The sequence below is a fragment of the Seriola aureovittata genome, chromosome 21 (genome assembly GCF_021018895.1).
Source record: "Seriola aureovittata isolate HTS-2021-v1 ecotype China chromosome 21, ASM2101889v1, whole genome shotgun sequence".
Lineage (NCBI taxonomy): Eukaryota > Metazoa > Chordata > Actinopteri > Carangiformes > Carangidae > Seriola > Seriola aureovittata.
In genome coordinates, this window is record NC_079384.1 from 15,868,631 (window position 1) to 15,886,745 (window position 18,115).

General features: G+C 41.3%; 1 protein-coding gene across 15 annotated transcripts in view; it reads right to left on the bottom strand.

Moving 5' to 3' along the window:
- The window catches only part of tanc2b (tetratricopeptide repeat, ankyrin repeat and coiled-coil containing 2b), a 144,207-nt gene that overhangs the window by 61,856 nt on the left and 64,236 nt on the right, over positions 1–18,115 (bottom strand). For 7 of the 15 annotated variants that reach the window (XM_056365632.1, XM_056365630.1, XM_056365644.1 and 4 more), the window contains 2 exons: positions 14,732–14,803; positions 11,568–11,747 (listed from right to left, as the gene is read on the bottom strand). In XM_056365632.1, the coding sequence (XP_056221607.1) occupies positions 11,568–11,747; positions 14,732–14,803 (252 nt within the window). The other 8 variants (XM_056365643.1, XM_056365629.1, XM_056365642.1 and 5 more) reach the window with 5 other exon arrangements.

The following is an 18,115-nucleotide window of genomic DNA, read 5'->3' on the forward strand; positions in this document are numbered from 1 at the left end:
CCCCACCAACTTCAACCCATTTACGCAACCGTATGCTACATATGACGCTGTGCTCTGGAAGGAAAAGTGAGACACACAACAACAAGAACAAGCACCATTAGCCACCCACAGCTTGTGCTTAGACACACACTCTAACAGACATGCACGTATACACACACGCACACACACTCAAAGACAATTGAATGCTCACCCACGCTGACGCATGAAACAGACCAGCTTGCCACGAAAAAAACACTTGGCACTCTGGTTGATTCACAGGTCCTCGAGCCTACATTGTCATTAGAGTGCAGCCCTTTGACAAATGCATCATTTCACGGAGAGAAATTACTTTCCTGCACTCCTCCCATTAGCCCCATATCTGTACCAACGTCATTGGAACCAGTGGTCGACTCCAGCCGCTCCAGATGTGAGATCAGAGAGCAGACAGACCAGGAGCACGCTCTGGCCAGGCAAAAAGGTGGAGCAGCAGGTGACCGGAGGGGGAGACACAGTTTGCAGGCACAGATGGAGGAATGAAACGAGCAAAAGAGGGTGTGGCAGGGCTCACCATTCTCAAACCAGATCTCGCATTCCTGAAGGCTGGAGTACGGCACCAGCTCCCCTCCTTCCCCCTCCAGCGACACGCGCAGTCCTTCCTCCCTGAGCGATGACCAGTTCATCAAAAACAAGGAAAGAACAAGAAAAGAAAAACAGGGGAAGAAAAAAAAAACCACCTGCAGCAGAGCAGGGGAGGATAAGAGCGGAGGAACAGAAGCTCGCTCTCTTGCTTCCCCCTCTTGTTTCCTTTCTGAGGAAATCTCCACAGGTTTCAGTGCCGATGCTGCCCGCTCAATTCAGTCGCAGTAAATGATACAGAGCCAGGCAGATTTGGCAGCGACGGGAGGAGCAAGAAGAGGAGGAGGAGGAGGAAAGAGAGGGAGAGGGAGGAAAAGGAAAGGAGGAAGGAAGAACGCAGCAGTCACTGTGTCACTGGGGAAAGAGGGGGACACAGAGGTGACACCTCTGTGGTGGCGGCGCGCACCGAGGGCTGACAGGTGACCAAAACCTCCAACGCTACGAAAGAAATTAAAAAGATAAATAAATAAAATAAGACGGACCAGAACAGGGAGCTTTTTCTTGCGAGGAGCCCGTGAGCACAGATAGGAGTGAGCTCCTCGTTCGCCTCCGTGACTGCATTAGCGCTTAGCGTGTTATGTATAGATGTGAGAGGCGCACTCTCTACAGGAACAGGAGCCCAGGTCTCCAACAGATGAATGGTGCAGTGCTGCTGTTGTCATGGCAACCGCAGAGCAAAAGGAGGGGGAGGAGAAGGGTGGGTATTGGGGGAGGAAAGAAAATGGCATAAAAAAAAAGGAGGGAGGGAGGAAGGGAGGGAGGGAGGGAGGGAGGGTATTATTAAAGGGACGCAGTTTTGCCGTTCGTGCATGGAGCTTTGGGGACACATTAGATCACAAGTGGGGAAAAAGGAGCAGAGGTATTATTTGACAGAAACAAGGGTTTCAATAAAACCTACTCCATTTTCCTCTTGGGCTCAGGCATCCCGCTCTGTCCTTGTTTTACCCTTGAAACCGTATTTGTACAGCTGCAGCCATGTTTTACGGCTTTTTAGGGGTTCAAACCCACGGGGGTGAGAGTTTATTGTGTACCGTCTTTGCTTTTGTCGGGGGTTCACATCGGATGCGTTGTAAGCCCGCTGTTTTCTAAGTGTTTTTTTTTTTTTTTTTTTTTTAATCAATCTCCTCCGGTCACACTTATTTCCCCAGAGTGACATCTCCAGCCACCTGCCCATGATACCAACAAGCCTTAAAGATGTGCTACAGTTACAGTTTAAAGTTTTTGAGTGCCATGCTACGTGCACCATGTAAACCATAAAACCTGGGTCTTTTATTGAAATGTCCCTGCTGTCAAACACTGCCTTGATTTTCTGCCATATCTATCATTATGGGGAAAAAAATAACTTCACATTTACATGTGTGACATGATACAAGTGGTGTGATATTATAGCCGCTTTGCATATTATCAACAGAATGCAACATAATCCAGTGAAATGACAAGTGGGGGTGGTTGATCACATGCCTGGCTTTAACTGTAAAACACTATTATCATTCAAATGAGCTCAGATACATTTGTTCAAGGAGGTTGCGTAAGTGTGTGACAGACAGAAGCATCAGGAAACAGTTATAAGCAAGATCGTTGCTGACTGGTGTTCCCTGTAAATGAGGAGACCTGTAATCAGTCGGGGAGTGATGGCAATCTTGCCCTGATTTTTAAGTTTAAGTTTGCGTCACAGACTACGCTTCTGAGGCAATTTAAATTTACATCGTCTTTATGTTATCTTTAAACATCCTCATGCAGTTCATGACAGCTTTAAGCTCAGGGAATAAACTGTAATCTTTATTGCCATGGCCACAAAACACAGGTCTGGAGATATTATGTGTATATTACATTTTTACTATTCCTAGTTTATATTCACTGTGTCTTTTACTGTACCCTCCCTCCTTACTTTTTAAACACCATAGCGTGAGTCTTTTTTACTCTTTCCATTAGATGTATCATAATGTCAATTTATAAATTAATAAATTGGAAGTGGTTTTAAAACATTATTGTTATAAACTATTTGCAGTCATTTAGGATTCTTTAATTTGTTGTTTCATTATGTTGGGTTTCTTGTCCTACTGTCTATCTGCATTATTGTAGTGTTTTTCTTTTTGATTTCAATCAATCAATGTCCTTTACATGACATTTAAAATGTTTATTCATGTGTAAACAGAACTATGCATTTACAGTGTAACCCAACAAATACAATATACAATTACACTGGAAAACAGAGTAATCTACAGGTTATGGAGAAACTAAAGTGCCCTTAGTGCTCATTGAACTCTAATATTCATCTGGTTAAATGTGCAGTTGTGTGTCAGAGACATTACCAACATAAATAAAACTCCAAGGTAAACACAGTGTTTTGCTATATGAACGGCTCTGAAAGCAAAGAAAATGACATTTTTTGAGTTAGATGAGAAGATTGATACCACTCTATTTTTACATCTAAACATGAAGCTAAAGGCAGCAGCCGGTTAAGCAGCGAGCCTGGATCAGTCCAAAGTAAGGCTGAACCATTAATTACAATATTATCGAAAATCACAATATGGTCAAGTGCAAAATCCAAATGGCAGCAGCTGCAGTTTTTTTTTTAATAAAGGTAAAATGTATCACAACAGACCATTAAAAATGAAGCATCATGGTGCTACAGTGATGGCGCAGCCTACAAATCATATTCTCCAGATGTAAGAAGACATGTTTTTTTTTGGTACAAAACCAACAAAAATATCATCATAATCATTTTTATATTTCATTTTTTCAGCAAAAATTAAATTCCCACTAAAAATCATGACTTGTTTTGCAATATATGTCAAAATAATCACTAGGCCTATATTTCCATATCATTCAGCCCAAGTCCAAAGGTAAGGTCCACATCCCTGCACCTCTAAAGTTCAATAATATATACGTTATATCTTGTTTATTTAAACCAAAGTCTGAAAGCTTTACAAGTGATTGCAGGTAGATTTTATGACCATTGGACAGAGCCAGGCTAGCAGTTTTGCCCTGTTTCCAGTCTTTATGCTAAGCTAAGCTAACTGGCTGCTTAATATTTATCGACCGTCTCACCTAACTCTAGGGAAAAGAGCGTATTTCCCATTTGAACTTACTTATCAGAACAAAAACACTGTACCCCCCCACTTGTCTTTTGGGGGTACGGTGTATTTTATTTCTGGTGTCTGAGTGTCCACGATTACATCAAACTGACACACCTCCTCATTTCTCAGATTTTCTCAAAACGTTTGACTGTTCCTTCTTTTACTGTTCTGCACGAGCAGTCGCCATTCATATCGGCAGAGCTTAATAAATAATGTCAGATACAAGAATGCATTCATTCCCTCTAGTAACTTAACATTAAAATACTGTAATACACACAGTAAAAAAGTTGATGTTTGCACTTAATGAAGAATAATGAAGCTTGGTGATGATATTTCATCACTCAAACATCCGGACTGTTTGACTGAAGACTAAAATATGACAAGAATTTCTGTCAAGGCACTTAATCCAACTGGTTCTTTAGTGCTCCTCCTGAGGGCATCATACCTCCATTTCAATTACTCCTTTATGCATTTAACCTTCACTCTTTATTTTTCACCTGTGACAGTGGAGCTGAAAATGTCACATTTCCTCTCAGCGGAACAAATGATTTGGAGGGTCCGTGATGGCTGGGACGGTTGAAGCAAGAAATAATGACAATAATTGAAGAGTGATTTTCTCGAGATGCAGCGCTGGGTAAGGAGGCGTGGAGATTGAGACGTCCCAAATGTCAGCGTTCATCTCAAATATTCACAGAGGATAGCAGATGCCATATAAACGCGAGGCTGGCTATGGAGGCGTGGAGAGCGGGAGATTGAGATGTCCCAAATGTCAGTCTTCCTTTCAAAAATGCACTGAGGGGATCATAGAATACTCAAAAGGCAAGGTGCACTGCAGGTTTGAGTTAGATGACGTCATGACTTAAAGGAAACATCTATATTATACATGATGGTGTCAAGAAACCAGGGGACCCACTGATATACGTATAAAACATATAAGAGCAGAGTCACAGGACTGCAACAACTTTGTTCCATGATGTTGAGAATATTATGTGTTTATGTGTTGATGTTTACTGATGCAACTGAACATGTTTTTTACCTGCTCTTGAAAGTGGATTGAATTATTTTAATCATCGATTAATCTGATAATTATCTTCTTGATTAATTGTTCTGTCTATAAAATGCCGTAAAAAACTAAAAACAGTGGTGGAAAGTAACTAACTAAAGTAATACATTTTGTACAATTTTGAGGTATTTCTACTATTACTACTTGAATATTTCCATTTTATGCTACTCATCTACATTTCAGAGGGAAATATTGCTCTTTTAACTTTTATTGTATATTTATGTGACAGCTTTAGTTACTAGTTACTTTGCAGGTTAAGATTTTTACCATATTCCAATAGTATATAAAGTAGATAAAGTTAGCTCCACCTCAATTAGCTGTAACTTTAAAATTCAGCTTTAACACTGATTCATCAAAACTAATTATCTAGCAGTATAATACATACAGTATAGGGATAATTATTAATTAATACTTTTTCTTTTGAAGGTAAAATTTTGAATACACTGTAGTATCATTACTTCTATGGTACTTCTTCTACCACTGCATTATGACCCTCAGCTTTAAAGTCAAAATGGAGAAATTCTTAAAGTGCTCAGAGAAAAAACTTGGGAAACATGATATCACGATGTCTTGGTGAGATTTGTGTTCTCAACTTAAGATTCAGTTCACGATCATCACAATGTACTCACAATCTAGAGGCTGCAGATAGTGAATGTTTGATTTGATGATTAATTGATAATCAAAGAAGCTGTTGATTATTTTTGTGTCAACTATTCATTGTTTAAGCTCTAGATTGTTTCACTGCTGTTTATTAAAAAAAGGTCTAAATGATTTTAAAATAAAACTAAAAGATAACTCATTAGGTATTTCATGATGAATTTTCTTCAACTTCAACAGCCTCACCCACAACTTTGGGTGTAGATCAGGGCTACAACTACTATCAGTTTAATAATCAGTTAATACTTTGTTTCTTAATCAGTTCAAAACACTAAGATATTGGTTGGAACCACATTTTTTTTGGCATATTTGCTTGAAAAAGTAGTTTAAAATTGAGTCAATTAAGAAAATAGTTGCAGATTAATTTTTGTTTGATCATCTAATCATTTCAGCTCTACAGCAGATTTCCTACATTTCCCAGATACCTTAAGTAAATCCCTAAATAATGGCATGAATTTCAGCTGCGGGAGTAAAATCTTATTTCAGTCCATTATATCTGTGCAAGAAATAGCCCAACAAGTGATCCTGTCATCTTATCCTGCACAATAAAAAAAGAAAAAGTACCTAACAATAAAACATTCCCAGAAACGCAGCATTCATCACAAGCGGCTAATTTATCAGAGCTCAGCTGTTTTTATGTGGGTCCTTTAAGACCACCCACACAATGAGCTGTAAAACCTGACTAAGCAGTTCTGCACACTGTGCGTTGTTAATCCTGACCGTCCACACACTGCTACTGAGCTTTTTTAAACCTACATCAAACCCATTTAGATGTTCGCTTACTGTAGTGCATTGCCACTTATTCACATATTACTCTATTACTGTAAGCACCAGCGAGACAATGGATTTTAGATACACTCATATTACTGTGATAATTGCAGCAAGAGTAGGGGAAAAATTAGGTGGTATAATTAAATGAAGCCTTTTTCTCAGGATTTAAGGCCAAATGCAATTTTCTACCTTTATGTGGCAATCTGTGGGGAGGTAGTAATTGTATTGATTGCTGCCATTAATTAGGAGAAACCATGTGAAATCTGGCGAGGGATGTTGAAATAATTCCCTTTGAATGTTTCGGAGTGGAGCACGGCCAATCAATCAAAGTAGGTGAGACGTCTCTGGTGAGACTGACCCTTGAGTGAGGTGTTTATTAAGAAACAAATAGGCAATCAGTGATTACAACTCATAATAGTCAGCTACGGAGATATCACTGCGAGAGTGAGCATTCATTGCCACTCATGACAACTCTTAAAAAATAAATAAATAAATAAACCTCAAAACAGACGACGTAAACACAGCGGTCCAGGAATCTGCGAAATAGCATGAAGATGAAGGAATGATGAATATTTGAAAAAAAAAAAAAAAAAAAAACCCTGAGAAGTAGATTCAGTTTCTTCCTCGTAATATTAAGATGTTTTTGAGGATATATCTGTTTAATTTGGTACAAATTACCTGTCTCCACATCTGTTACTGTTTTCTGTGTGTAATTTGTTTGTGCTGGGTCACTGATTTGCAAAGAAGTTTCAATGAAGGAACGGCTAAAATCTTAATGACTTATTATAAGACTGTCTAGGTAACATTAAAAATTCATTGGAATTAATTCATTAGGATTGTACCAACTGAATTGTTTCTTATAATTAGAACCAAATTACATAGTTCTTCCCAGCAGGAACCTTCAGATAAAACTACAGTTACATCACATTTACTCTGTAGGGAATTACGGGAAGCTATAAAATGAAAGTGTTACGAAACAAGCTACAACTCAATCAGTCGATCAGTTTTCTGTATTGAGTACTTTGATTTTGTTGATTGTACTGCAGGACTTTAACCTTTAGTGCTATTTTTATTACTGTAAAGAATGTGAATTCTTCCTCCGCAACTACAGCCCCGGTGAGAACATATGTTTTCATGAGTGCACAGCAGGAGACCGAAAAGCCTTACATCGCGACTCGCTCGAAAAATGTTTCATAAAATGAACATTTTCCTGGAGAAATTCAAAGGGCTTGAAAATATGTCCCATCACAATACTTAAAAACACTTTTCACCACAGCAGCAGTGTTGGCAAACAGAAGTGCACTTCACTCAGACACAGCGAGTCGGCATTGACCGTGCAGTCTGACCTTTCTGGAAGGCAGGAGGATTAAAAAGGAAGTCTCCCTTAGAAGTTTAATAAAGTATAAAAATATTATTGTTAGTTCAGCTGCATTAAAGGTGACGGGGACTCCGCTGTGTTTTTATTCTGTATTAGAAACGCTGGGGCATTGCAGATACTGCTAAACGTAGCGCTGTAAAATAAATACTCATTACAAGTTACACGTTTGTGTAAGTATCAGCAGCTGAATATACTTACAGGAAATTATCAAAAGTAAAAGCAGCTATTAAGCAGCGGAACGGCCCCATCAGTGAGTTATTACTATGTTTTATATTTAATAGGCATCATGTATTATATAATAAATCTTGATTTTCAAAGTAACTAGTAACTATAACTAACTCAAATAAATGTAGTGGAGTAAAACGTTTTTCTAAGTAAATAAAAAGTAGACACAATTTTCATCTTTAAAATGTCTAAAATGTGAATACTCAAGTAAGAGTACCTCAAAACTGCACTTAAAGATGGTACGTGAGTGGATGTACCTTCATACTATAGTGGTAAATATACTGATGTAAACTGGTGGATACTGGTGTATATACTGTATGCAGGCAAATATGCAGAAAGAACCTGACAGGTGTTAAATGCAGAGATATATATGTGTGGCGCTGGCAGTATTTTATATCAATGTCTATATTAACTTGAACTGAGCTTAACTTAAACTCAACCAGGCAACTGCTGACGAGGGTCATGTGACACGATCGAACGCTCCAGATCATACAACACCTTCTATTCAGAAAGAAAGTTGTTTCACGATGTTGAAACTCCCTTGCTTTTTCTGGAGCTTTAGACCACATCTCAAGGTCTTCCTCAGAGAAAGAAGCTTGCAGTGGTTATGGTAATAACTTGTTGTTTGTCCTCACGTGACCCAATGAGTAAATATAAAATCTCTCCCCGAAGACTGTGAGATGTGGTCTAAAGCGCCAGAAAGAGCTTGTCAGTGGACCTTGAGTTAAATTAAACTTGGAGCTTTCGATTGTTTCACCTGCTCTTCCTCAGCAGGTAGTCGCAGAAGGTCGAGTTAAGCTGGGTTCGCTTGATTACACTTAAATCTGGAAAGCCAAAAACACAAAACTAATATATGCAACTTTGTCTTTATTAGGTATGTCATCTTTGATAATAAGGTTTATTTTCTCAAAAATGTGTTAATGTAAAAAGAATATCAGCCAATATATTTTTGCCAGGGATCAATACCGTATTGGCCGGCGTTGCTTGTGCTCTACTAAATATCTTCTTGTTTTTAAATGTTTTTAAAAAAAATGCAGCGAAAAAGTGAAACTTAAATGTCCACAGAAAATCAGGAGTGACCACCGACACAAAGATCTGAAATGAGCACACAGTGGTGGTACACTACTGTACTGTACGACTCCCATCTGCTTCACCAATTTGTTTCACAAGTTGACCCCTCGAGCATCTGAAGCCCCCCCCTCGAGAGTCTTCACACAGGCAGAGGGGATTAAATCGGAAACTCAGTGATTCTCGAAAAAGGTCAGCGTATTCATAGCGTTTTCATTCTATCAGAGCCATGAGGTTGAATAACTCAAGTCCCCACCACCATCACCACTCTGGTCTGCCTAAGGCCAATCAGGGGCTGTACAGGAGGGCAGAGGGAGGGTGCGGTAGGTGGAGGCCACCGGGGGAGATCAAAGTGCAGCTGCCTTTAGACCTGCTGCTGTTTGCTCTCTAATGCACTCCTCTGTCACCAGTCTTTCTCCCACCTCTGCCATCTCTGGCATGGGAGGGGTTCTGGCCTCTGACGCCAAAGCGCACACACAGGCTTAGTGCTGTCAAGCTGTGCAGGAAGTGGCACTGAGTTGAATTAATTAAAGGGTGAGAAAGCTGGGGTGGATGAGACCCAACAATCTGGTGCTCAATGCCACTTGAGAGCAGACGCAGGTCTTTGAGGACTTGAAGGACAGAGGGCACCTCAAGGCACTCGAGGGCTTTTGTGTATGTTGTCAGAGTCAGGAGTGCTGATGCATGAGCGCTTTAACTCCGATAAGCTGTGAAAAGTCATATTGACAAGAGGAAGCCTTGTTGGAAGGGCTCCTCACATGCAGTATGTAAAGGAGCCAAATCACCTTTGGTGATGCGCAGATTTCTGTCCTGCAGTGCCACATCTGTCGCACTAGCTGGACAAAATCTAACATTTAAGTTGTTTTTTTGTTTTTTTTCCAGTGGCTTCATTAGTACAACAAACTACAATATAATGCACAATAGGTGGTGTGACAGAGACATACATCTGGAAGGATTAACACAGTGAAGAGCTAATCCTGCCAAAATGATATCTCTCACTGTCATGCACACAAACACTTAAGATGACTACTTTAACTGGACTTATTCTGTAAAGGTAAAACAAGTTAGCTGAGTTGCAGGAAGTGCACAGCAGAGACATGCTGCATGTTAAAAACAAGACAATTCCTAATTCCCCACGTCAAAATCTAAAAATACAAAGCAGCCGTCACAACCAGCAGCACCTGACTGATATAATATGTCAAGGCAAATGACGACATGTGCGACTAGGAAACCTGTCCCAACATGTGGAACTGTGGAATAAGAATAGTACAAATGCGGCGGCACCGCACATCATTAATCAAGCTATTCTTAAGCAACAACAACTCCTCTTTGACAGCCATCGAGACAATAAACACACAACCACAGAATATATACATTTACAGATTCACATGAGCTGACAATCTAAAGATTCATTTTGATTCACACACACCAAAGTGTAGCCGTCATATCATGGCTCAATCTGCCACAAAACATTAAGTAAAAGAAGAGTACGAATGGAACAGACAAAGATGGCTCCTCAAACAGCTGAGAGAAGCAAAAAGAAAAAAAAAAAAAAAAAAGAATGTGTGATTTGGCCTGATAAGATTGGCTTGCTCTCAAATCTAATTCTCAACTGCTGATCCCCCCAAAAAACAGCCTCAGCTGGATCCGGTCACACACTCAGAACCCTCCACAGTTTTGTAGCACACCCAGTTGAAATGAGAGAAAATCAGTTTTGGCGTGTTTCCTCTTTAAAAACCCACAGCTTGAATGACCTGGGGGGGTAGGGTGGGGCATAAATCATTCTGTATGATGTAAAAATCATGGTCCCCCTGGCATATCAGTAATGGTTAATGATCTGAGGTAGCTGAGAGGCTGGTGCACCCTAGTGGTGACTGCTGAACGGAGCTTTAAAGTCCTTCACACCCACTCTTACTTCAGTGTGGAGGCTGCACTGATATTAGGCAAAACTGCGATGTCAATATTTCATTTCTCGTTTTGAAACCCAGTACGGCAGTAAACCTTGGACGTTCCAGACTGCTCTGTGTACCAAAACCACAGCTTCCCCATAATAATAGCAGAGCGAACATGACACAGACTCATAATCCAGTTAATGGGGAGACAGAGGGGAGGCGATTTTCCACATTCTCTGAATGTCAGAGATGAGTGTGGAAGGAAACGATTAGTGGTGAGAGATAAAGAGCCATAAAGGAAGGCAGAGCCGGCCACAGCTCACAGTCCATCAGCTGGTCTTGGCACTGTCAATTAGGTAGGACTTTGGTGATTACAAGAATTGGAAATTGCAGTGTTTGCCGCAGGCCAGAGCTCTGGCCCTGCTTTATGTTTCTTCTCAGAATTAGTGGGTAAGTAATACAGTAAGCGATGACTGCTTATCAGCAAGCATTAGGACAAGAAATCCTTCCACTCCTCTTCACTTTGTCTCGTGACATCTGCTTTAATACACTGTGTGTGATTCTCTGATCAGATACACTGCCTACAGTTGTACAGTGAAGGGTTAAGGTAGACTGTAATAGTACAATGAGTCCATGGGGGAGGACAGCTACAGGCAAGGATGTGCGTACAAGACAAATCTGAACCAGATTCAGCCCACATCTCTGTTGGCTGTGGTTTTCTTCCCGAAAACCAGGCTTTAAAAAAAATGTGACAACACTGCCTAACTAATTCAAATGGTGCACCCTGTGTGAATCCTCTGTCACTGCAGTGTCTTTACCTGTGAGCTTCTTCACAGGCTGTAGCCTGACACTGATGGTCTGGTGGGTGAGCAGCGGGGAGGAGGGCAGTGAGCGTGACACGCCCTCCATTATGCGAATGTGCTGCATGCCCTCGGTCATAGAGAGCGGGGGCACGGCGTAGTCTCCTTCAAAGGCACAGTCGCTGTCTATGCTGCCACCTGCAGGACGGGAGGGAAACACAAAGCAGCATGAGATGCTTCTCTCTCCTTTGAGTAATGACATTCTAACACTGTTGGGGTCGACTGCAGAATCAGTTCCTGCATTGAACACAAGGAGACTTCATGGAAGAGTGTAAGGATGTGAGAGTCAGGCTGTCACTGATGTAGTCTTCTCTGTATTTATGGATGCAGTAATGAAGGACATTTTTTCAGTTTCGTGACAGTGATATCCAGCTGATACTTAATCCGAACAGTTAATGAGGCTGGACAGAATGACAGAAACGCCTTAATAATGCAACGCGGATCATATCCTCGCTGACACACTCTTGAGAAAAATATATCTTTCAAGTAACTGACAAGTCATTTCGCTTGATATATGACAAACAATTAATCAATAATAAAAACCAAGACAGTTTCCTGTCGATCGACGAGTCGTTTCAGGGTTGGGGTTTATTTGAAGGCGACTGTGTTGGATTGGATTGTGCAGGTGTTTCTGTCTGTTCACCCTCTGTAGAAACTGTACGACAGACCAGAGAACGTGCGACTGGTCCCTGGATTCTGATATCACTGCACCACCAGTATCGAGTGTAACAAGATTGGCGTGACCCAGAAGAGAGAACCGCCCTGCAGGCAGCACGTGCTGTTTACATTCACTGCTATAATATACAGGCTGTGTGACCTCTGTCAGCCCCAACAGTAACACAATACCCCACAATTTTAATATAATAAAAGAGGATTTTCTAACCATATGAACTGTGTTTAAACAAACCCAAAAAAAGAGCACAGTCATGACCATGAGAGAGTATTTATTTACAAGAAGAAAAAAAAAGCCTCTCACAATGAGCGGTAATTACAGACAGAACCCAAACAACCACTCTCCATCATTCACCCACCCTCTTTTCCTCTCTTGCTTCAAAAACCACAAATTATGACAACTTGGGGATTTTTTTTTTTGAAACTTCACACACTCACATTCCCCCAGTGAAAAGAAAAAAAAACCCCAAAAAAACCAAAAAACAGCCAGCTGTCTGTAAACACAACATCCATTTTGTGAATCAGTTCTGGCTCAGACTGCCCATTTCCCTGCAGACGGAGCTGTAAAACCAACTGGTCAAGCAACAGTCTCACATCAGATAGCAGCAGCCACAGTGAGACGTGAAGCCATTATCAGACACTGGGCCGTGACAAGTCCCACAGGAAGCCTGTATTACAGCAAGGATGGGGGCAAATGGGCTGCTGTAGTGCAAACACACGGGTACAGAAACACTTGCACACATGGAAGAAATAACAAACACACACGTCTCTCTGAGGCTCCAGCAGTGCTGGAGTCGGTCCATCCATTCACTGGGGAATGTCACTGCAAAAGCAAAAAATAACAGCCAGAGCAGTGGTTACATCCCCCCGCATGGAAATTCTCCTCATGTATGCAGAGCCTGGTGTGAATACCAAGGGGGAACTTAGTATTCTGGTTGCAATTACCAGTAATCAGAATCCAACTCATCTTTAAAAGGTCGTATATTTTACATTCTTCCGGTGTTGATCCATAAGAAGATATATTTGTGGTTTTAAACTGAACCAAAAACCATCTCAATGTAGTTTTACATCTCCTCTCTGAGGCTTCTCTCTGGAGCTCTAGCAACAACAGGTTGGTGTGCCAATCAGAAGAGAGGAGGCTCTGAGCCTCTCTTCTGATTGGCTGACTGAGTGATCAAATAAAGATATGGCAGATTTCAGGTAAACACTCAGAGAAACCAAATCCTGGAAAGGTTGGATGGTGGGTCCAAGTGGGCGGGGCTTGGTAAAGTGCAGTGATTGCTTTGTTGTGACATCACAAAGTTAAGGAAGACCTGATGGCTCGTTTTAAGGCTCAGTTCCTGAATACAGGCGGTGTGCATTTCTCTGTAGACTGAGCACGTTGATCTTACTTTATATATATATATATATATATATATATATATATATATATATATATGTATACACACACTATATATAACAATATGGAACCTTTACTGCATGTTCAATATTGGATTCTACTACTAACATAATATTCTCTGACATTTTACACAAGGGTAATCATCTCAAAATCAGCAGTGATGCCAAAGATGATATGTTTTGAAATTTCTGTAATACAATTTCAACACCCACTACATTATTTTTCTGAACAGCCTCATGCAAGCTGCAATACACTGAAGCAGAAATCGTAAGGTGTGATTTAAGGCAAAGACTGGAAGGGTGGAAAGGGAGGAAAAGCCGCACTTCAGCGGTAAAATCCAGACAACAAAAGCGTCAAGAGGGAAATGATGGTCTTTTATTTTAGACTGTGATGAGAGACATGTTTAAGGGCCACTCCATGCCTAGAAATAAACACAAACACCTACTCATCAAGGTGTTCGGCTCAAAACATGCACAAGGAGGGGAAAAAAAGGCTGCATATGAAATTATAATTGCCCAGAACATTTCCTGCCTTGCTCTGACATTCCCACTGTTAATAAACTTGTACTTGTTTCCCACTGATTTACAAATTTACAAGAATATAAAATTCATACAGTTCTCTCCCTGTAAATATAACTTAATTTCCAGTGGTCATAAACTTTTCTGCTATAAAAAAAAAAAGAATAAAATATAGCCCCGGCAAACAAGGCCTCCGTGGGTTCCTGCTGTAAAAACATTAAGGGAGACGAAATAGAGTCTGGAAAGAGACTACTAAGAGAAAAGTATTAAAGGAAATGAGAAGGTAAAGGTGGGAAAAGAGCTGCATGATTTTTCCTCAGTACCTTATCTTCTCATTCACTCACATAATACACATTCACATCTGGGTGTGGCTCAGTACACTCCATAATAAGCAACAGAAGAGAAGACAAGCTGCTGGGGTGCTCAGATTTCACAGGCAAAACTGTATTTCATGAATCTGTGAGGTCATTCTTTTCCTTTTTGAGATTTACTTTGAATAACTAAACAGATTTGGGAAATCATTGTCAGCTTACCTTGGCCGACGTGGCTCAGGTGAGGGTCTAGACTGGGCGAGCGGGGGTCTGCCAAGTCCTCGCTCCCACCATCTGCAGAGGAGGAGTAGAAGGAGAAAGACAGGGAGTGAGCTCGGTGGTGCTGGTAGCATTGCGAGGAGGCCAGCAGCAGGGCCGCCTCCTCCTCTCCTATCAGCCAGGTGTGATACCGGAGGACCCCCAGCAGGCTGCTCACACACAGCCCCTCCACACCCTTCCTCCTGGGGCCCAAGTGGCCCCTTATGGTTGCGAAGGGGGACCGCGCCGCAAAGATCCACTTTTTCCGCCTCCCCATGGTTAGACTAAACAGTCACCGAGTCTATCTGTGGGGCCTGCCCATGCAGATAACAAAACAGTTTACATTACAGCCATTGTTGCATGCGGATAGTGCTGTGGTAGAGCCACAATCACAGAGCTCACTGGACTCTATGGTTCAATGAGCGCGGACTAGCAGTAAAGCAGTGGGCGTTTCCCCCAAGATAGATCCACATACGTTAACGATATGAGGATCAATTACGCCCAAGGGAGCAGGCAGGCAGAATTAGCCACAGTGGATGGAGCTGAAAAGAAGGGGGGGGGGCAGCATCTCTGGGCAGCACAGTCAGTGTCACTGGGGGATTGTTTCATAATCCTGTTCAAGTGTGGATGGATCTACTGTAAAGCACGACAGGCCAGCAGAGGAGGTTTAGAACAAGTGATTGATACTCAGAATACATTCATCCCACTGGAAATAAATGAGCTATTAATAAAATCTAAACTACTTGTATTTATATATATATATATATATATATATATATATATATATATATATAATATATATATATATATATATATATATGTATACACACACTATATATAACAATATGGAACCTTTACTGCATGTTCAATATTGGATTCTACTACTAACATAATATTCTCTGACATTTTACACAAGGGTAATCATCTCAAAATCAGCAGTGATGCCAAAGATGATATGTTTTGAAATTTCTGTAATACAATTTCAACACCCACTACATTATTTTTCTGAACAGCCTCATGCAAGCTGCAATACACTGAAGCAGAAATCGTAAGGTGTGATTTAAGGCAAAGACTGGAAGGGTGGAAAGGGAGGAAAAGCCGCACTTCAGCGGTAAAATCCAGACAACAAAAGCGTCAAGAGGGAAATGATGGTCTTTTATTTTAGACTGTGATGAGAGACATGTTTAAGGGCCACTCCATGCCTAGAAATAAACACAAACACCTACTCATCAAGGTGTTCGGCTCAAAACATGCACAAGGAGGGGAAAAAAAGGCTGCATATGAAATTATAATTGCCCAGAACATTTCCTGCCTTGCTCTGACATTCCCACTGTTAATAAACTTGTACTTGTTTCCCACTGATTTACAAATTTACAAGAATATAAAATTCATACAGTTCTCTCCCTGTAAATATAACTTAATTTCCAGTGGTCATAAACTTTTCTGCTATAAAAAAAAAAAGAATAAAATATAGCCCCGGCAAACAAGGCCTCCGTGGGTTCCTGCTGTAAAAACATTAAGGGAGACGAAATAGAGTCTGGAAAGAGACTACTAAGAGAAAAGTATTAAAGGAAATGAGAAGGTAAAGGTGGGAAAAGAGCTGCATGATTTTTCCTCAGTACCTTATCTTCTCATTCACTCACATAATACACATTCACATCTGGGTGTGGCTCAGTACACTCCATAATAAGCAACAGAAGAGAAGACAAGCTGCTGGGGTGCTCAGATTTCACAGGCAAAACTGTATTTCATGAATCTGTGAGGTCATTCTTTTCCTTTTTGAGATTTACTTTGAATAACTAAACAGATTTGGGAAATCATTGTCAGCTTACCTTGGCCGACGTGGCTCAGGTGAGGGTCTAGACTGGGCGAGCGGGGGTCTGCCAAGTCCTCGCTCCCACCATCTGCAGAGGAGGAGTAGAAGGAGAAAGACAGGGAGTGAGCTCGGTGGTGCTGGTAGCATTGCGAGGAGGCCAGCAGCAGGGCCGCCTCCTCCTCTCCTATCAGCCAGGTGTGATACCGGAGGACCCCCAGCAGGCTGCTCACACACAGCCCCTCCACACCCTTCCTCCTGGGGCCCAAGTGGCCCCTTATGGTTGCGAAGGGGGACCGCGCCGCAAAGATCCACTTTTTCCGCCTCCCCATGGTTAGACTAAACAGTCACCGAGTCTATCTGTGGGGCCTGCCCATGCAGATAACAAAACAGTTTACATTACAGCCATTGTTGCATGCGGATAGTGCTGTGGTAGAGCCACAATCACAGAGCTCACTGGACTCTATGGTTCAATGAGCGCGGACTAGCAGTAAAGCAGTGGGCGTTTCCCCCAAGATAGATCCACATACGTTAACGATATGAGGATCAATTACGCCCAAGGGAGCAGGCAGGCAGAATTAGCCACAGTGGATGGAGCTGAAAAGAAGGGGGGGGGCAGCATCTCTGGGCAGCACAGTCAGTGTCACTGGGGGATTGTTTCATAATCCTGTTCAAGTGTGGATGGATCTACTGTAAAGCACGACAGGCCAGCAGAGGAGGTTTAGAACAAGTGATTGATACTCAGAATACATTCATCCCACTGGAAATAAATGAGCTATTAATAAAATCTAAACTACTTGTATTTATATATATATATATATATATATATAATATATATATATATATATATATATATATATATATATATATATATATATATAAATAAATAAATATATATATATAAACAGTCTAAGCAAATTGGTTTTCTATGTGTAGACAGATCAAAGCGTGATGCATTAAGTCGAGCCCTTTTTATCGCAGAAGGATTGTATATTTTGGCAAACCCCGCACTGTGTTTCAATCACAGAGCTCACCACCAACCCAGAAAAACCCAAACAAATACTCAAGTATTATCTCTCCCATCGCAGGTTCACACACTGTGTGCCAGTAGCCACACAGCAGGCTAGATTGGCTCGCTGGTGGAAAGATCAAGCTTGTCGATGGACAGATAGAATAAGCTGTGGGGCATGATTGTGTGTGAGAACTGGGCCAGCCTGAGATTGACACTGATTGTGGGAGGGAGTCTTCTGCAGAGGATTTTTCAGCGCTCGCTTCCTGACCTGAGCCACCGTCACCAAGGTGTGTCAAATTAATAGGTACAGCAACAAAAATAAGCAGGTGAAATGTGATACAGTGAAAACATACAATTTGGGAGTGATTTAATAAAAAGAAAGAAATCGGCAATACAAGTGTTTTCTTCTCGATGTTTACAGACACAAACAAACATCCGGCTGCTAACCGGCTCCTCCAACAACCTCCATCTGGTTCATCCGACCAAAAATAGCTTCTCTCACCTCGTATACCTGATGAGCCAT